Source organism: Vanessa tameamea, chromosome 4 (assembly GCF_037043105.1).
Source record: "Vanessa tameamea isolate UH-Manoa-2023 chromosome 4, ilVanTame1 primary haplotype, whole genome shotgun sequence".
NCBI lineage: Eukaryota > Metazoa > Arthropoda > Insecta > Lepidoptera > Nymphalidae > Vanessa > Vanessa tameamea.
In genome coordinates this window covers 8688186-8705245 of record NC_087312.1, presented here as the reverse complement: position 1 = coordinate 8705245, position 17060 = coordinate 8688186, and the positions used below count along the sequence as shown (strand labels likewise).

At 32.2% G+C, this 17060-nt stretch overlaps 2 protein-coding genes across 2 annotated transcripts; both read right to left on the bottom strand.

Moving 5' to 3' along the window:
• Positions 1 to 1377: 1377 nt before the first annotated feature.
• On the bottom strand, positions 1378 to 2886 carry LOC113394305 (probable palmitoyltransferase ZDHHC24). The gene is made up of 2 exons (XM_026631561.2): positions 2745 to 2886; positions 1378 to 2565 (listed from the first exon to the last, which is right to left on the bottom strand). Exon 2 carries the CDS (start codon positions 2426 to 2428, stop codon positions 1586 to 1588), a length of 843 nt encoding a protein of 280 aa, XP_026487346.1. The 5' UTR covers positions 2429 to 2565; positions 2745 to 2886; the 3' UTR covers positions 1378 to 1585.
• A 960-nt stretch (positions 2887 to 3846) lies between these two features.
• On the bottom strand, positions 3847 to 10106 carry LOC113394304 (trifunctional enzyme subunit alpha, mitochondrial). Its single transcript, XM_064219822.1, has 14 exons — positions 9879 to 10106; positions 9634 to 9740; positions 9223 to 9409; positions 8916 to 9108; positions 8700 to 8811; positions 8121 to 8360; positions 7789 to 7968; positions 7533 to 7699; positions 7140 to 7369; positions 6545 to 6737; positions 5178 to 5313; positions 4814 to 5037; positions 4621 to 4737; positions 3847 to 4403 (listed from the first exon to the last, which is right to left on the bottom strand). Exons 1-14 carry the CDS (start codon positions 9946 to 9948, stop codon positions 4265 to 4267), a joined length of 2295 nt encoding a protein of 764 aa, XP_064075892.1. The 5' UTR covers positions 9949 to 10106; the 3' UTR covers positions 3847 to 4264.
• Positions 10107 to 17060: the final 6954 nt, after the last annotated feature.

Sequence of the window (17060 nt, the reverse complement as noted above, 5' to 3'; positions counted from 1 at the left end):
AATGTACTTATACCCCAAATACAGGTAATTTGTCAAAATTTGGATTTCAAATAATCAGACCCATTACAGTTACAACACTTTTGTGTTAAATATAATGTTTATCCTACGTTCCGTCAGATTTGTGGGACGTTTTTCCCTTCCTACGTCTTTATAAATATCTTCATCTTTAAAACTGATCAATTAGAAACCTGCTTGACTAAGTATGTTGTTTGTTTGCCTGTACTTATGCAAAAAATCCCAACGACCACTTTGCAAAAATAGCACAGCGCGGGAAAGGACAAATGAAAAATGTACCTAAGTTTTAATAATGCAGATTATACTGCGTAATGCAAACCGTGAACAAAAAAATGTACCTGACCTTTCTATACACTTACTTAGCATATCATGGAAGCATGGAAGTAAAAATGTAAAATTGTCAACTTCCAAAATAAATTATCAACTCATCATATCAACTCTAGCCGCTATTGAGATTTTTTAGCCAGAATAACTCAAATATTTTTATTATTCCGCCCTTTGACCTAACCTAGATCAACCGTTTTGCTAGTTTTGGGTTTGATAAAGCGCTACTAAAAGATATTTATCGATTTATGAGATTTATTAGACGCGTTTTTATTTTAACAGAAAGTTAAAGCTACTAAAGTAATTAAAACAGGTCTCGTTGTACTTGGCATATCTAATAATGTAGTGTTGCCTAGTAACGGAATCATACCCTCATGTAATTTTATAATTTAAAAAAAAATACGATCGTTTAGTTCAACAATTTATTCATAAAATTATTTAAAAATGCAATCTATAAATAACTAACTTAAATACAGACAATCTCAACGGTCTAACAAAACATACGAGTTTAGATTCACTTTTGTCAGCACATTCGGTAGAATAAATATGATAAAGTTTAATGCGTTTCCAATTGAAACAGTTGGCAGTGATTTATTAGAATTTGTTAAACATTTAACATGATGAATGTGTTTGTATGTTTCTAAATTAGTAAAAAATATCACAATTTAACTTATTTCTAAATTTTTATCAACAATTAAAAATGTATTTAATGATTTATGATTTCTTCATTTAATTTAACATCGTAGTTTCAAGAATAATTGCAATTTATTTAAGTAATGTATCTATCACTTTTAAAATATTCATTGAATAACAGTCGTTAAATCTTTTGAAAAGTGGAGTGTAATTTGGAGCAACTTGAATCTCTAACGTCTCTACGTCGAATACGTTAAAAGTGCTGTCACTTAAATTTTTTTTTAATTTTGGCGTAGTAAATATAACACGCGTCCTTTCGCAATAAGGGGAATTATTATTCGCCTTTCTATTCACTTTTTTGCTTTCCTTTAATGTTCCGTGCGCTGCTATTTGTTCAGTCGATAATGTCTTAATATTGGCATGAATAACTGCCAATAAATTAAGTACAATTTATAAATATATTAATAATATAATTATTTTGTTAATACTTAAGATTACTTACAATACTAATTTATAATAATAAAAGTAAGACAAAGTGAAAATATTTTACTAATATTTTAAGTGTAATTTGTGCCATAACAATAGTGTTTTGTTGCCCAATTTTTTTTTAAATCTATTTATGCTTATCTTCAACAATCCATTCAACACCATTACCAGGTAAAGGGCTCTTAATAAAGGGAGAAATCCATGACAGGTACCATCTATATCCAAATACTTCAATTAGATTGAGTTTAAGCCCTTTGTCATAAGAGGCTCCTTTAACATTTGGTTTTGTTTCTGGAGTTATTTTACCTTTCAATATATTATTAAAATGAAATATAAAAAGAAAACCTGTAAATGCACCTATAATGAAATTTATCTCAACTAAAAATACATATAAAGTCTGTTCTCCAAAATCAATCACAAAAGTAGCGAGTGGAAATACAAACTGAGCTATGATTAGTCCATGGTTCCATTTTATAAAGTTACTCAAAAATATCACATTATAATAGAATGAATACACCATAGCAATGAATATGTATAGTGTAAAGAACATGAAATATCTATGATTATAATAACCAATGCAACAAGCAAAAAATGTACAATGGTGGTCTCTTTTTAGAATGCATGTATCACAGGTATCACAGTGCCAGGCACGAGGAGGTCGTAGGCACTCACATATTGTACACATAGTCCAGTCTTCTTTGTGTTCACTTTCCAAAATTTTTCCTCTTATACTTGTATCGGTAAACATACCATATATCATATTTCCAATAATATTGATTAAAAGAAATGTTGCACAAACATAATGTATAATATAACAAATACTCCATATTTCTACCACAGAGGGTAACACAACACAAAGTTCAAAATATATAAAACCTGGTACTAAAACAAAAACAATTAAAAGATACACACTGTGCTCCAAAAATCGCTTCAACTGTTTGTTTTGGAGTTTTGGTACTGTTAATAGCATTTTAAAATTAAAGTTAGTATAATGTTTGATTATTAAGCCTTCAGAGAACCTTATTTCCAACAGGATGTTAACAAACTTTATCTGGGACGATTATATTTGTATTTTAAGTAAGAAATTATTAAAATGCATGTTCAAATCTGAAAGTAAAAAATTGTTTTGTTATAGGTATTTCTAATAAAAAAAAAATAATCAGATATTTTTTGCAAGTTGTATGTTACTCAAAATATTAATATACATTAAGTATCTATACTATAATTATATAATCGGAATAATAACATGAAATGAATAACTGAAGTGTTATCAAGCTGTTACATACCTTGTTCTGTCTTAATTTATATGGGTAGTTCATCATACAATTATGATCATAAAATGCCTAAAGGGCAAACACCTTTAAATTTTTAGAATTGTAGTATTTCAGGTAAATTTAATTTATGATAAGTTTATGTGAACTCGCCGCCTCTTTAAATATTCTTACATTGGTGTGGTTGACATTAACAAATTAACAATATTGACATTTGACATTTGTATTATGATCATTTGTCTGTGTTTATTTGTCACATGAAAATGTAGTTTTTATAGTCTATAAGTTATTACATTTTTCGATTATAATTTTATTTTAATTGACACCTTTTTATATAGTGACAATGTTTCATTTTTAATATCAAATCCATTATGTTCATAATATAGTTACGTAATTTTTTGAAAAATAATTGTTTAATATGATGATGGTATATTACTTTTCCCCTTGCCTTTTTAAATTTTAATATTTAACGTCACGACATAAGTGCCCGGGTAACCGCTCATCATTGGAGTCACTGGGCAAAGTGAGTAACAAAGTAGGAATCACCAGTTTGCTACAAATGAGCATTAGAAAATTTGGTGTCGCCAACTTATCGCCGCCGCAAGGGGACTCCTATAATCCCATCGGCGATAAGTGGAGACCTCTTGCTGTCGGGTGTTTAGTACCATGCTCAATTCTATAGCGAAGCTGCAAGTCTGACATCAGGTAAAAAGCAAATACGCAAATACAGATGAACTCTCTATCCCGTCACTCCGATACGACCGTACGAATGTTCAGGTGCAAGACCAACGATTATACGTGATTTCCAAGGCATGGGAGTGTACGTACTTCCAAATTTTCCGACAGAACAAATCCAATAACTTAGTTGGCCCGACCAAGGGTTTGAACCTAGCACCTCGGATTCTGTGGCCTTAGATCGAGCCACTAGACCAACGAGACAGTCATGCGTAAACAATGACGTAACTCATTATATTCATAAATAGCTATAATGACCTAAAATAGAATTGATTCGCTTTACGAGACATGTGCATTTTCCCTTACTGCATCCATATGCTTGAAACAGAAATTGTAACAATATTTTTAAGTTTGGTCTGGTCAACTAATTAAACTACATGTATTTAAATACTATTAATATTTATTTATAAAGTATGATTTTCGACAATATCGTTTCATCAATCCAGAAAATAGGAATTCACAAAACACGCTCAAGTTACATGCTCATTTTCGTATCATTAGGTTATACATATAGCAAAAATATATTTTCCTTAAGACTAAATAAATATGACCAATATATTTTCAATCATTCTAGCTAAAAAATCAACCACTCTTAATTAATAATCTGGGTTTTAAATATGTCATAATTATAACAATGCAATTCTGACTATGGATCTTATCTGCTTGATTAACTACAGGTTTTTTTTTTGTGTAAATTAGTAGTTTTCGAAATATCATGCAAAAGAAGGCAGTATTAAAAAATGGAAGAGCTGCGATGAGGAGGTAAATGTGGTCATAGCAGGTCCATTTTTTCAGCTCATTTAATTATTGTAAAATTTCTTGCTGGTGTCTCTCGCCATGTCTACCAAAGTTTGTGCTGGCTTGAATGGTGCTCCATAGAGTCCATGATATTCTTCCATTTTTTTTACCAATTTGTCAGCACCAAAACGATCAACCCATCTGTAATTTTAATTTACTTATGAATAAACTGTTCCTATTCAGAAATAACTTGTTTTTTTTTTTTGAGATACAATTCTTGTTTCATTAAAATATAACTAATTTAAAATCTAAAGGTATAGTTAAGAGGTATGGAATCTCTCAGTAATTTCTCAAATTTCGAGATTTTGTTCGTAAACAAAATAACTACCATTATAGTACAAAATGATCATATAATTACCGGAAAGGTCCACCAGTGAAAGGCGGGAATCCAAGGCCAAATACAGCACCTACATCACCTTCTAGGGGACTGTGAAGAATTTTTTCTTCTAATGATAATACGGCTTCGTTAACAAACCTATAAATTACAATAACCTTTAGATTATGAGTACAAAAAATGTATATAAAATCATGTCATATTTCCCAAAACATACCTAGATACCATTCTCAATTGTTGATCTTCAACTGTGTTAGCACCACGGGGTTCAAGAGGGTATCTGTCTTTTAATATTTGTACAGCTTCTTGATTAACATCTCGGTTTTTAGATCCTTTTTCGTATACATAAAAACCTTTGCCGGACTTTCTTCCCATGAATCCAGCTTTAACAAGATCTTGCATTATGTTCAAGTCTCCACCACTAATACGATCGCCGAAAGCCTAAAAATAGTATTTGCTGGTCATCATTATTATAACAAACATAAATTGTAAATATTTCAAAATCTATGACATATTTAAAATACATAATTCGCAAATAAATTATTAAGATTGTTTTTACATGTTACAATAATAAATGAAACCTTATATAAGTCGACAGCAATGTGAGATCCAACATCAATGCCAACTTCATCAGCTAATGTGGCAGCGCCTACAGGGAAACCAAACTGCTTTGTCATTTTGTCTAGATCTTTAGGATCTACACCCTCTTGAAGGAGTCTGTGGAAAAAAAATTATTTAAATTTATATATGAAACGTAAATTATAAATCAAGACATTCTGGCCTTTTAAAGATTTAAATCACATAGTAAAAAAAAACCTTGAAGTTTGATGATGTTATGTTAATGATTAAAATTCGTGGACTTAGGAATGATATAAAATTAATTGTACTTTATTGACATACTCTATAATTATCTAGTTTATTTTCCGTACCAGTGGTAGCTTTACATTCAATTCAGCAGTGTAACATGACAATCTAAAGTGCTTTTATGAGTCTACTTGAATAAAGACTATTTTGATTTGATTTTTATTTAGTAATATTGAATAATCCATAGTGTTGAGTGTAATTACTGAGAAGAATGAAGTTAAAAACTAAACTAGTTAAACAAATTACATTACTAGAATGTCAGAGATAAATGATTTATTTTTATTATAATAAAATACGAATAATACATTAATTTATGGAATTCAATACATTTTTGAAGGCAAGGTAATGCTTAATGTATTTTTATATGTCTTGTTTTCCTTGCCTTGATTGGCACCAACTCCAAAAGGAATTGATTAGTAATTGTAAATATTTTTAATTTTACACATAGTTTAAGTTGTTTTTAACATAATCATATATATACAGGGTTATTGGTAATTCAAATAAAAAATATATTTGCGATATATTGACCCCCATATGCATGATGCAAAAGTTAACCATTTTTGAGCTTCAAGGTTTTTAACTTTTTTCAAAAATAAGTCATAAATGCAACTTCAAAAATGTATTTAAAAAAACATATCAATTTAAATCTGTTTTTTTCTTCTGACTTAATAAAACGATAAAACACTGGTTATTTATCAATATTAAAACAATTATTGGTTTTCGTAGCTCTCCAAAAATGTATAACAAGTTGGAACTTATTTCAAAGCAACTGAAAAAAAATGTTCACAAAGGACGCTGGCGGAAATTCGTATTCGAACAAAACTTCAATTCGCTCATTGAATGTCTAACCTAACCTACCTATGTTTTTTAATCGCCGGCTACTCCATGTGCTAAATAAGAAAATAAGGTGTATTAAGAATCTGTTATTAGAGCAATATAAATATTTGTCTTTTAGTAGAGCAGTATCATTACTAGTCATTCATTTTATATCAAAAGTGTTAATTAGATGAAAATTTGAATGACTATTTAGACATTTGTGATTAATTTATTGGTATTATAATCATAACATAAGTATTTGAGTTACCTCATAGCCTCACTGAGCATAGTGGAAAGGATGCGCGTGGTGTAGAAGCCAGGTCCGTCGCCGACAGTGATGACCACCTTGCCCTGCTTCAGCCCCACGGCTACGGCTGCGGCCGCTGTGTCGTCGCTGGTTCCAGGGTGGCGAATGATTTCCAATAGCTGCATCCTGTCCACCGGCGAGAAGTAGTGCATACCTGTGTTCAAAAAGCTCTCAGTTAACAAATTTTGATGAAATTTGGTATGATGTAATTGTAAAGCTCCAAGAAAGGATATAGACCACTTTTTTAAATTCATCCCTTGAGGTTAGATTGGGGATAAAGGTTTGTGTATTGCTAAATTTTTAAAATGATTATTTTATTATTATTAAATTGTATGAATGGTTATTTTAATATGTATTATATACATATTATAATTATGTATGCAATTTTGTTTTTAATAATCCTATGCACTATGCTATACAAATCAAATCAATTACTCTAATGCTAAATAGAGGATCAATCTAGAAGGATGAATGAGTGTAATGACAGGTTCATGGTATAGTATATTTTATCCCATGTATGAGCCATTAGGCCGGTCTACTAAAAAAAAAAACTTACCAATAACCTTCTCTGGTCGGCTACTACCAGCTGCTATCTTAGTGATAGGAATAGCACTGGTGTTGGTGGCAATAATGCAATGTTTGGGCACCACTGCCTCTAACTCTTTGATTACTTTGTGCTTGATATTGATGTCCTCAAACACTGCTTCAATCACACAGTCAGTATTCTTGAACTTGCCATAGTCCAGAGTTGGTAGTAGATTTGACATGAATTTGTCTTTTTGTAAGCTGATAAAGAAATAAATAAGTAAGTATAAATATAATACAGTAAGACAATAAAAAAATTTAATGTGTAACATACACATTACATATTAAATGTCTATTGATTGTAAAATTACATTAATTAGTTGTAATACATTTTATATATTTCAAATAAAAAATATTGACTTACGAAGAAACTCGCTTCCTTTTGACAGCATTGACAAGGCCATTTTGAATTTGTCCTACACCACGATATAGACCAGCATTGGTAGCATCTTTCATTACAACTTTGTAGCCTTTGTCGATGGATACCTGTACAATACCTGCACCCATCAGCCCAGCTCCGAGGACACCAATCTGAATTAAGTTAAATATTTTTTATTAATAAATAAATAATACTATTTTTTATTGAATTATTAATAAAATATTTTTATAAATATACTTACAGTCTTAACTTCAACTTGTGATTTACCAAATCTGTTTTTTTTGCACTCTGTCTGTCCCCGGAAGAGACCAATAAGCCCTTTGCTTTGAGGTGTCATGGCAAGTTCTCCAAAACCCTCAGCCTCTGCCTCATATCCGGCAACAGGGCCCTTATCAACTCCTGTCCTTACAACATCAAGAATCTGTAAAAAACATAATTACACAGTAAAGGTTAGCTATAAGAAATATTTAATTAATAAATTTAAAAAAAGGATTTGTTAAAAATTACTGTTCTTAAATAATAGTCTATTTATTTTATTAATTTGTGAGAAGACAAACTAAATGTAGGTCTTACTTTCAGTGGTGCAGGATATAAGCCACCTGATGCTTTCATTACTTGTTCTTTAGCTTTATTGAAAATCATATTCTTCACATAGTCCCACTGCATGACAGAAGCTGTTATTTTATTAACCAACCCCTTTTTAGTGCGATCAACAGATATTTTTCCTGAAGCAATATCCTTTGCTACTAGGACAGCAACATTCTCGAGGTACTTCATTGTGTTGCTTTCGGGCTGACCCATGCCTGAAAAAAAGTTGCAATAATAAGCATAAGTAATTTAAATTCTTCATATTTTATATACTAAATTTCAAGTCATAATCTTGTAATGGGAATATATGCAACCACTTAACTTATTTATAGTAAAGATAAATTAACATCTTCATTGGGTTCGGTCAATTGGTTCTTTTCTTACCATTTTAATATGAGATAGTTTTTTTCTTTGAAAATATATATGTATACTCTATACGTTTAAAATAGTTGTTACTAATTTAATAGTTGGAAATTTGGCAAGCTGTCTCATGATAATTGCATGTTGTTGTGGTTATGTAACATTAAAACAATATAATCAATCATATCACTTGCCTGGTCCCAGAGGTGACACTAATAAATCGACTATTCCAAGTTTCTTTGCTTTATCAGCCTTCACAGTTTTTCCAGTAAGCGCTAGGTCCAAAGTTGTAGGAATTGATGTTAGCTTAGGCATCCTAATAAAAATAAATATTATATAAGTTGTTGAAATTTGCATAAGCTAATAAAAAGTTATTTAGTTTAAAAAAGGAAGTAAAAATTTATAAACAAATAGTTTTACCTTTGAGTGCCACCACCTCCAGGTAGAAGTCCGAGCATGACTTCGGGAAGGCCAAATCCAGTCTTTGCATCTTTTACTGCAATTCTATATTTGCAAGCAAGAGCTGTCTCTAGTCCTCCACCAAGACAACTGCCTTGTATGGCTGCTATATATGGCTTACGTGATGATTCGATTCTTTTGAAGATATCATGACCTACCAAAATCATGAAAAATATTTGAAATTGCAAGTATTATGTATAGTACCTTATATTTTTCTACTAATTTATGGATATGAGGAATGATTTGTAAATGAGGAAGGTATACCTACCATTTTTAGAGAGAGCTACAACTTCCTCTTTAGTTTTGCAATTTTCTAGCATAGTTATATCAGCCCCAGCTATGAAGCATCCTGGCTTTCCTGATATCAAAACTGCAGCTTCAATGGCAGGGTTCGATTCAACTTCATTGATGATGTTTCTGACTTCATCCATAACAGCTACATTTAACGAGTTAACCTGTGCATATAAAGTTTGATAGAAATATTAAAGAATGAATTTATGGTATAAATTCATAAGGATTTATACATTTATTCATTGATAAAAATAAATGAGTAAATCCAGGTCTAAAGAATTATATAAAATTTAAAATATATATAGAACAGTAGTACTTGCTATGATTATGTTTTCTTTGGACTTGGACTTGTATAAGTTATTATAAATACAAAACTGGATATTCTTACCTTAACATTAGGTGAATCTAATGTAACAACATATACTCCATTTACTAATTTACATTTCGTGTGAACTTGCGAAGTTGCTGCCGCCGCATAGGATCTGCTAGGCAGCCCTAAAAAAGTATCATGATCAGAAGAGTGTCAAAATTTTCATAGTTTAGGTAAGTATATAAAAAAATAAATAAGAAAAAGTTTATACATACGAAAAAAATAAAGTACTTAAAAAGTACAGTAAATCACATAATACTTACTGTTTAAGAAATTTACGTTATTGCGGCTTTTGAGGATCTTTAGTGCTTTAAACATCTTGCTATTAGACATATTTAAACACTTATTTTGTAAATAAGAACTTTAAATCTAAAAAAGTTTAATAATAACTAAGAAATTTTGGACCCAGACTTTGAACCTAAACTTTCTCGTCAGATGGAGGTGATAAATAGGGGGTGAGGGCAGGCTGAAACGTGAGGGGAAATAATAGTGACAGTTTAGCAGATAAAAAATTTACATTTTTGTTAACAGATAACGTAATTATGGTCTTTCCACATTTTTATTTTTTTTACTTTTTTAAATATTATAATAATAACAATTTATATAAATGTCCAAAAATCCTTATGAGTACCTATATAACATTCGCTCACAAAATTATTTAAATTTGAAATAATGAGAGAAGCTATAAGAAAAAAGTATAGTGTAAGTAGTAAAATATAAGAGAATTATTAATTTAGAAAATGTCAAACGTTGTTATTATAAAGATTGGTTTAAAATAAGTGGTCTACAATTGCGACCATCATCTGACAAAAAAAAAATAATGATTTTTCCTGGGTAACCACCCGGATTTAAAAAATGTTGAAGGTGGAAGTCTGATCGTACCAGTTTGATAATGTTGAATATTATGTCAGAAATATTTTGTTACTGTATCCGATTTTATAAATTAAGTGTAATCAATATCAGAACGCAGAATACAAGATTTTTCCTGCGTAAAAATTAGAAATAAAATGACCGTGACCGCCGACTTAACGTTAATGGGAGATTTTTGTCAATTTTGATTTTAATCCAATCTCAGAATTATAAGGTTGATAAAACAAATAATAAGAAAATATTCCGTGCACTGGTGTATTTATTAAAAATATAATATATCAAACTAGTACGTCCACAATAAAAATAATTTAAATAGATATCTCCTTTTGATCTTACTCCAGTATATAGCCAATAGTTTATTTTATCATTTTTATAGAATTGTAATACTTCACTAATTTATCTCATGTAACTACTCCAGTTTTTAAGAGATTTATTAGTAGATTATATTGTTGCCTGAATTAAAACATTATTTGACCCACGATCAAAGTCAAATGAAAAAATAAAATCATCTCGAAATGACAAGTCGAGTGCTGTACGTCAATACCAATACTCCACTGTCGGTGGTCACGCAGGTTCTTTACGATTAATTTCGCTTCTACCATTGAAAGTTTTGTAGAGCATATTAAATACTTGAGTTAATTATAGGTACACTAAAATTATTACAATTTCGCTATGTGTCTTACTCTTGCGATACGCTTGCACTACTACATTACACTTTTTCTTAAACTATAGCTTTCTCCCATTATTTAAAATTTAAATAGTCTTTGTGAGGGTCGTTTTATATAGGCACTTATAGGATTTTTGACAATTATATAAATTCTTATTATTATAATTGGTATCATTCGAACTTTTTTTTAAAATTTAATTTACAACTTCCACGGGCTCATAGTTGCCCGTGCCTCTTTTACATTTTACTTTAAAACATTTTGGCGTTTTATATTTTATATTTTTACTAAACATAAGCAGATCTTCGCTGGACTTCAAGGTTGTCGTCTTCTTGGAAGACGTAGCCCACACTGACTTCTTATTTTTTTCATTCATTTTAAAATAATATATACATAATCTATAATAAATAATATATAAGTAATTCTTTTAATTGTATTTGCGGGCTTATATATCCAGCGGGAGTACAGCCTCAGCGACTCTGATGTCGCGTTTTGTATAGATGTCTTGAGGCTGCTCTAGGATGGTTCTTTCTGAAACACCCGTAGTTCGGCCAATGAATCTGCCGATAGCGTCGTCACCATCGTCCGTGTAGTAGACACAGGTGTTAGTGTGTCTTGTGATGTCTGTTGTCAGGCTTGGCCGGCACCTACCTCACTTCGAACAGATTTCTGTCGATATAAGGCAACTGGTTGATATCTCCGATGAGGAACACCTCACTAGTTCCGGACAGCTGTGCTGCCATTACTATGGCTCTGAAGTGGTTCATGAGGGCTATTTCGACCATCAGTCGATTACATTTTGTGCTCTCGTTGAACCCGTTCACTAGCACGGATGCCATAGTTCGTACCCTTAATTTAGCTTTTTCGCCAAATCGGTGTGTAAGTTGTTCTTTCAGGTCTTTAGCGGCTTAGATTGTGGAGGTGACTATCACTTCGTTATCCTCATCAAAATTCCTGACAATGTAAGTCTTCTTTCCGTATCCTGGTACCCCGTTTATCCACGATATCTGTGGGAGTTCCCAGCCCACAAGAGGTGCGTCGACGCCCGGACCTTCAGAGATGGACTTTGCTATCGCGAGTATCCTGTCGTCTAGCATTACTCTCGTGCATTTGGCCACTACTACCCAACTACTAAGACCCAGTGGTCTCCTGTTGGTGTGAAGAACCTAGGGAATGCGTCTTTTCGTCCCTCCACTTCAACCAGGCCCACGAATCCATCTGCAGCGCTGTAGGCAGCCATGTGCCGCCCCGAGATTTTCCCTTTGATAACTTGGGATTTGTCGTTGTTGTATATGGCCGCCCCGGCTTCTTCGAGCTCCACCTCCAGCAGCTTTTCGTTACCGCGTCGGTAGGTCTGCATGATCTTCTAAGTTCTAAGCGCCGCTATTTTTAGCTGCAGGCGCTCAGATCCGCTTAATTGGGACTCGATGGTGGCCGGCTTTGCAGTGGGGAATGTTAATGTGACCTCGGGTTTCAGAAAACTCAGGTTTTTCCCCCTATCCTCATATGCGATAACAGTGTTTTTTCGAGGCTAACAGGCAGCCATAGCGGACTGCAATGCCACCTGTTTCAAAGCCGACTCCCATGGCGTCAATGCTTATCGTGCTTGAGTTCCCTCCGTGGTCCTGCTCGCCCATCTTCGAGAGCATTGTGCCCGCCATTGCAAAGGGGGCCATTTGTCATTGCAAAAATAAAACCCGTTGGCCAAAGAGATAAGTTATGCATTTAATATGATGTAATATAGGTGTTCATCGAGACTTAGATCTAATTAGATTTTGGAGCCGGCCGAGCTATTTCGAAGATGTGATTGAACTTTGGTAATGAAATTCTTCTTTCAATTTTAAAAATTACAATGCCGCAAGTTTATACTGTAAGGTTTGATAGAAAACGCGGTGGAAAAAATAAAAATTTTTAATTTTTGAAATCCAGAGCAATTTTAATTCAGAGGACTTTAAACCCCGACTGCTGATCTCCTCGAGGCCTTTTGAAAAAGAACAAGCGAGGACCCCACGTCACGTGTTCACAGCCCCAGGGTGAGTCCTATCTTTTAAGCTCTGGGCGTCGAGGCTGTAAGCGACCTAATTTAATTTACTTATAGCATCCAAGATAGATATTTATCACAAATATTATCTAGTATTTTTGAATATTAAACATGATTCAACTCTCCCATTTGAGCTAGTCTTAGGAGATCTGTAGAGGGAACATAGTATTGAATGTAATATGAATAAAATTAAAAGAAAATGAATTAATGTGAATGAATGTCTTACTAAGGGCGCTTTTAAATTAAATAGTTTGAGTCGAACTGTTGCCGCACGATTGATACCTACACTTGATTTAAGCGCAAGCATCGTATTGTACTAAAGACAGCATAGGACAGTAGCAGTACGGCATGAACCTTTAAATTAAAACTGGGATCCATCGAGCCACAGATTATTACAAGTACTTTTGGGCAAAACAAATGACGCCGTCTACATAACAGTTACGATGGCTCAATACGTTATAGTGATTTTCCTAATTTTGTTCCAATTTTGAAATGAAATCTTGTGATACCTGAATTTGTATTATTTATAAAAAAAATATACATTTTACAAAGCTTGATGACCCAGTGTTCACAAGACGATACAAGAAGTCAATTTGAACCGATGATTCCGAATTTTAGCCCCTGGCAAGGACCATTGAATTAACGTGCTTAATTTGTATTTATAATTCATCTCGTGCTTGGTGATGCAGGAAAACATCGTGAGATGACCTGCACGTTGTGGATGAGAATCCGCCACGTGTATCCACCAACCCGCATTGGAGCAGCGTGGTGGAGTAACTGAAACGGCGGACGGTAATGGAATTAATATGTAATGGAATAAATTGTTAATAATGAAAACACGACTTGTAGAATTTTAGTATACTTAGGTTAATACTTTTTTAATGTTTTTACCTACATTTTATGAGTGACTTTTAAATAATCAAAATATACCCTAATATAAAGAGATGGTGGTTTATAGTTTAATAAATAATAAATAAGACAGAACTAATATTTGGTAGCAATAATACCTATAAATTCTCCTCATAAGTTTTATTAAGAAGGTTATTTGTATGAAGTGTTGGTAGGAGTAGCTTGGAGTTGTAACATAAGCTCCATACCTTCTTCTCAAAAGAAAGAGGTCTTTGTCTAGCAATTTGACAATAACTTTGGCTTTGACTTGCTTATTTTTCATAATAAATTGGTGATGTTGCATAAACGTTCGTTGCGTTTATTAAAATTACTTGTTCCATAATGTATAGACTTCGGGGTAGGGATTTGAGCAAGCCCATTGTGGTTAGAACGGGTTGGTTATTCTGTCTGATAGCGCCAATTTATATGCCCGGTGATGACCACTTCAATCAGGTAAACCATGTGCTATTACGCCAACTATAAAAACATCCATATCTCTATAATTTATACTTATGTATAATTAAAAAGTCTAAGACTTTAACTCCCTTATTATATTTACCACATCAATAATAATCAAAACAATAATATTGAAGCGTATCTTCTTTAAATACTATGCTAAAATGTTCGCTTAAATATGTCAAAGGACTTCGGTTACGGCTCGTTTCCTATCAATAACTGGATTAACTCCATCAAAAGCTTTAGAAGTGTAATTACCCAGTGTGACGCAGGCTTATATAGGGTTATCGTGTTTTGCCATTTTAATAACATCTTTAAATAGTAAATATGACTGGTAATTGGAATATTTTTGTTGTATTTAGTCGAACAGATAGGCGGTTTTTATTGCTAATTTTATATACTTTTTCGTGATTAACATGGAACTAAATCCATACAGGCATTTTATTAAGCCAAATATACGGTAAGACTAATATAATAATATAAGTGATTTTATCAATGTTCTTTTTACTCACGACAAAATAAATTTGCAGTAGATTTTTGATTTCGGTAAGTAGCAGCCCTAAGTCCGTCTGCTTTTGACTTTCTGGAAATGGGGTGGCGAGTAACTACTGGCCTTCATAGCCGTGAATACAGGGACGAATCACAATAAGTGTGATTTGAATTGTTTTAAAAAAAGTAACAATTAGTTCTACCGTAGTTTCGTTAAATGAGTATAAATCCTTGTCAAATTATACTATAGTCTGATCAAACCAGTAAGTTTTTAAAATAAATAATTGTTCTAATTACTATTATAAATTACTCAAAAATATCGTAAAGCTCATATTTATATTGTAATTTGAAAAAAACTTCGTCACCGTTTTTTTTAAGCAATGTAAATAATTAACAAAATAAAATTTTTGGTATCTTCTATGGTAGCATTTGCATGTTTTATTCTTAATACGAACTCCTATATGGGAGGAAGTGGCAGAACAAAGTATTGTTTACATTTTAGTAGACCTTGTATTTGTATTAATACATTTATTATAGTGTTAAACCTTACTAATACTTTCAAAGTTACTATTATAATATTGCATTATACGTCACGCACGACCAATCATAATCGAAGAAAGTATTTGAGGGGGGTCGAGACGCCATCTTGAATTTTTGGCGGGAAATACGTAGTATGGCGGACCTGGACAGAGGTGGATGGAGGGAAAAGTTAATATCGGTGTTACGGTCTCACTACTGGATTGAAACTGTTAGCTTAATGTTTTATATTAGTAACTGTGAAATAATTATTGTAAAGTGATTGAACATTGTGAAATTAATTAAATTGTTCGAAACAATTTATACTTTGTTTTGTACGTTCAATCCTTATGACGCCCAGAAGACATTAGTGGTATTTTTTCCGATATGTATAACATTTTTATAGAAGATTTAACTGAATTTTTAGCAATTTAAATTTATATATAAATTATTATTGTCTTTGTAGTTTACAAGTTATGCCTCAAAACCAATTTTAACGGTGATAATAAATCTTCAATTTCTTATATAAAATAAATATTTTTTTTCTTCTAAACAAACAATGCCAACCCTAGTAATCTCCTCTTGACTTGCTAAGTGGGGGTGGTGGGTGGCTACCGGCCGTCGTCGCCATAGTAACAGAGTACCGACTGCAACAAGTGGACTCTTAGATTTTTCAACTTGTGAGTGTAACATAAGAATGAGAATTATTTACCCGCAGTTTTTTTTAAATGTCACACGTTTCTTATTTTTTTTTGTCTATTAAATTAGGTTAAAATAATAACGGTGTTTTTTTAAATCAGAGCAAGTAAAGAATTGGAACATAATTAAAGGCCACTCCGTCGTACTATTTTTGCTAATGGAGACCTAGTTACTGATTTCATGTCACCTAGTCAAATTATATAATATACAGAAGAAAAAAAATTGCACTTACTTATAACACTAATATATACATAAGATACGTTATACATATACGTATAACATTCTTAAGAGTAGCAAGTTTCACTTACTGCCCCAAAGAAGGATGTTTAAAAAGCTTACTTCCGTACTAATTTGACATAAAATTCAGCCTTTTTGCGAACTTATTTGCCTGCCTACTTTATAGTCATATTGCGATACTATACATAATACAACTTACTAATTTATCATAGTTTTCCAGAAAGTAACATAAAACGTACTTTGATGTAATCCTGAGTTTTTACCACGGCTGATATCGTTATCTTATAAAAAAGGAAAAGATATTAGTATAGGAAATCCTCGTCAGATTTTCACAACTTTTCGAGTATATAGGGAATTGATTCAATTCCTCTTGTCTCGAGAGGGTGCCTCCCCTATTAATCTCACCTTCCAGTATTGCGTTTCGATGAAAGTACAACTAAAAAATTCTAATATTTTATTATACACTTAAAAAGTTATGATAAGGCATTTTATTCTGTACAAGATTATATGTATCGATGATGCTTGTTATTAGTATTTGTTGATAAATTTTGTTTCATCAAAATGAGTAGATAGTGAGTTTCTAA

What these genes read in the sequence shown, in the direction of transcription:
- LOC113394305 (XM_026631561.2), bottom strand. Translation starts at nt 2,428, where the DNA reads ATGCTATTAACAGTACCAAAACTCCAAAACAAACAGTTGAAGCGATTT.
- LOC113394304 (XM_064219822.1), bottom strand. Translation starts at nt 9,948, where the DNA reads ATGTCTAATAGCAAGATGTTTAAAGCACTAAAGATCCTCAAAAGCCGC. An exon ending in TGTAGCTCTCTCTAAAAATG is followed by an intron (nt 9,109 to 9,222) that starts GTAGGTATACCT and finishes TGATTTTGGTAG; the next exon opens with GTCATGATATCTTCAAAAGA. An exon ending in ATGCTCAGTGAGGCTATGAG is followed by an intron (nt 5,314 to 6,544) that starts GTAACTCAAATA and finishes TTTTTTCCACAG; the next exon opens with ACTCCTTCAAGAGGGTGTAG.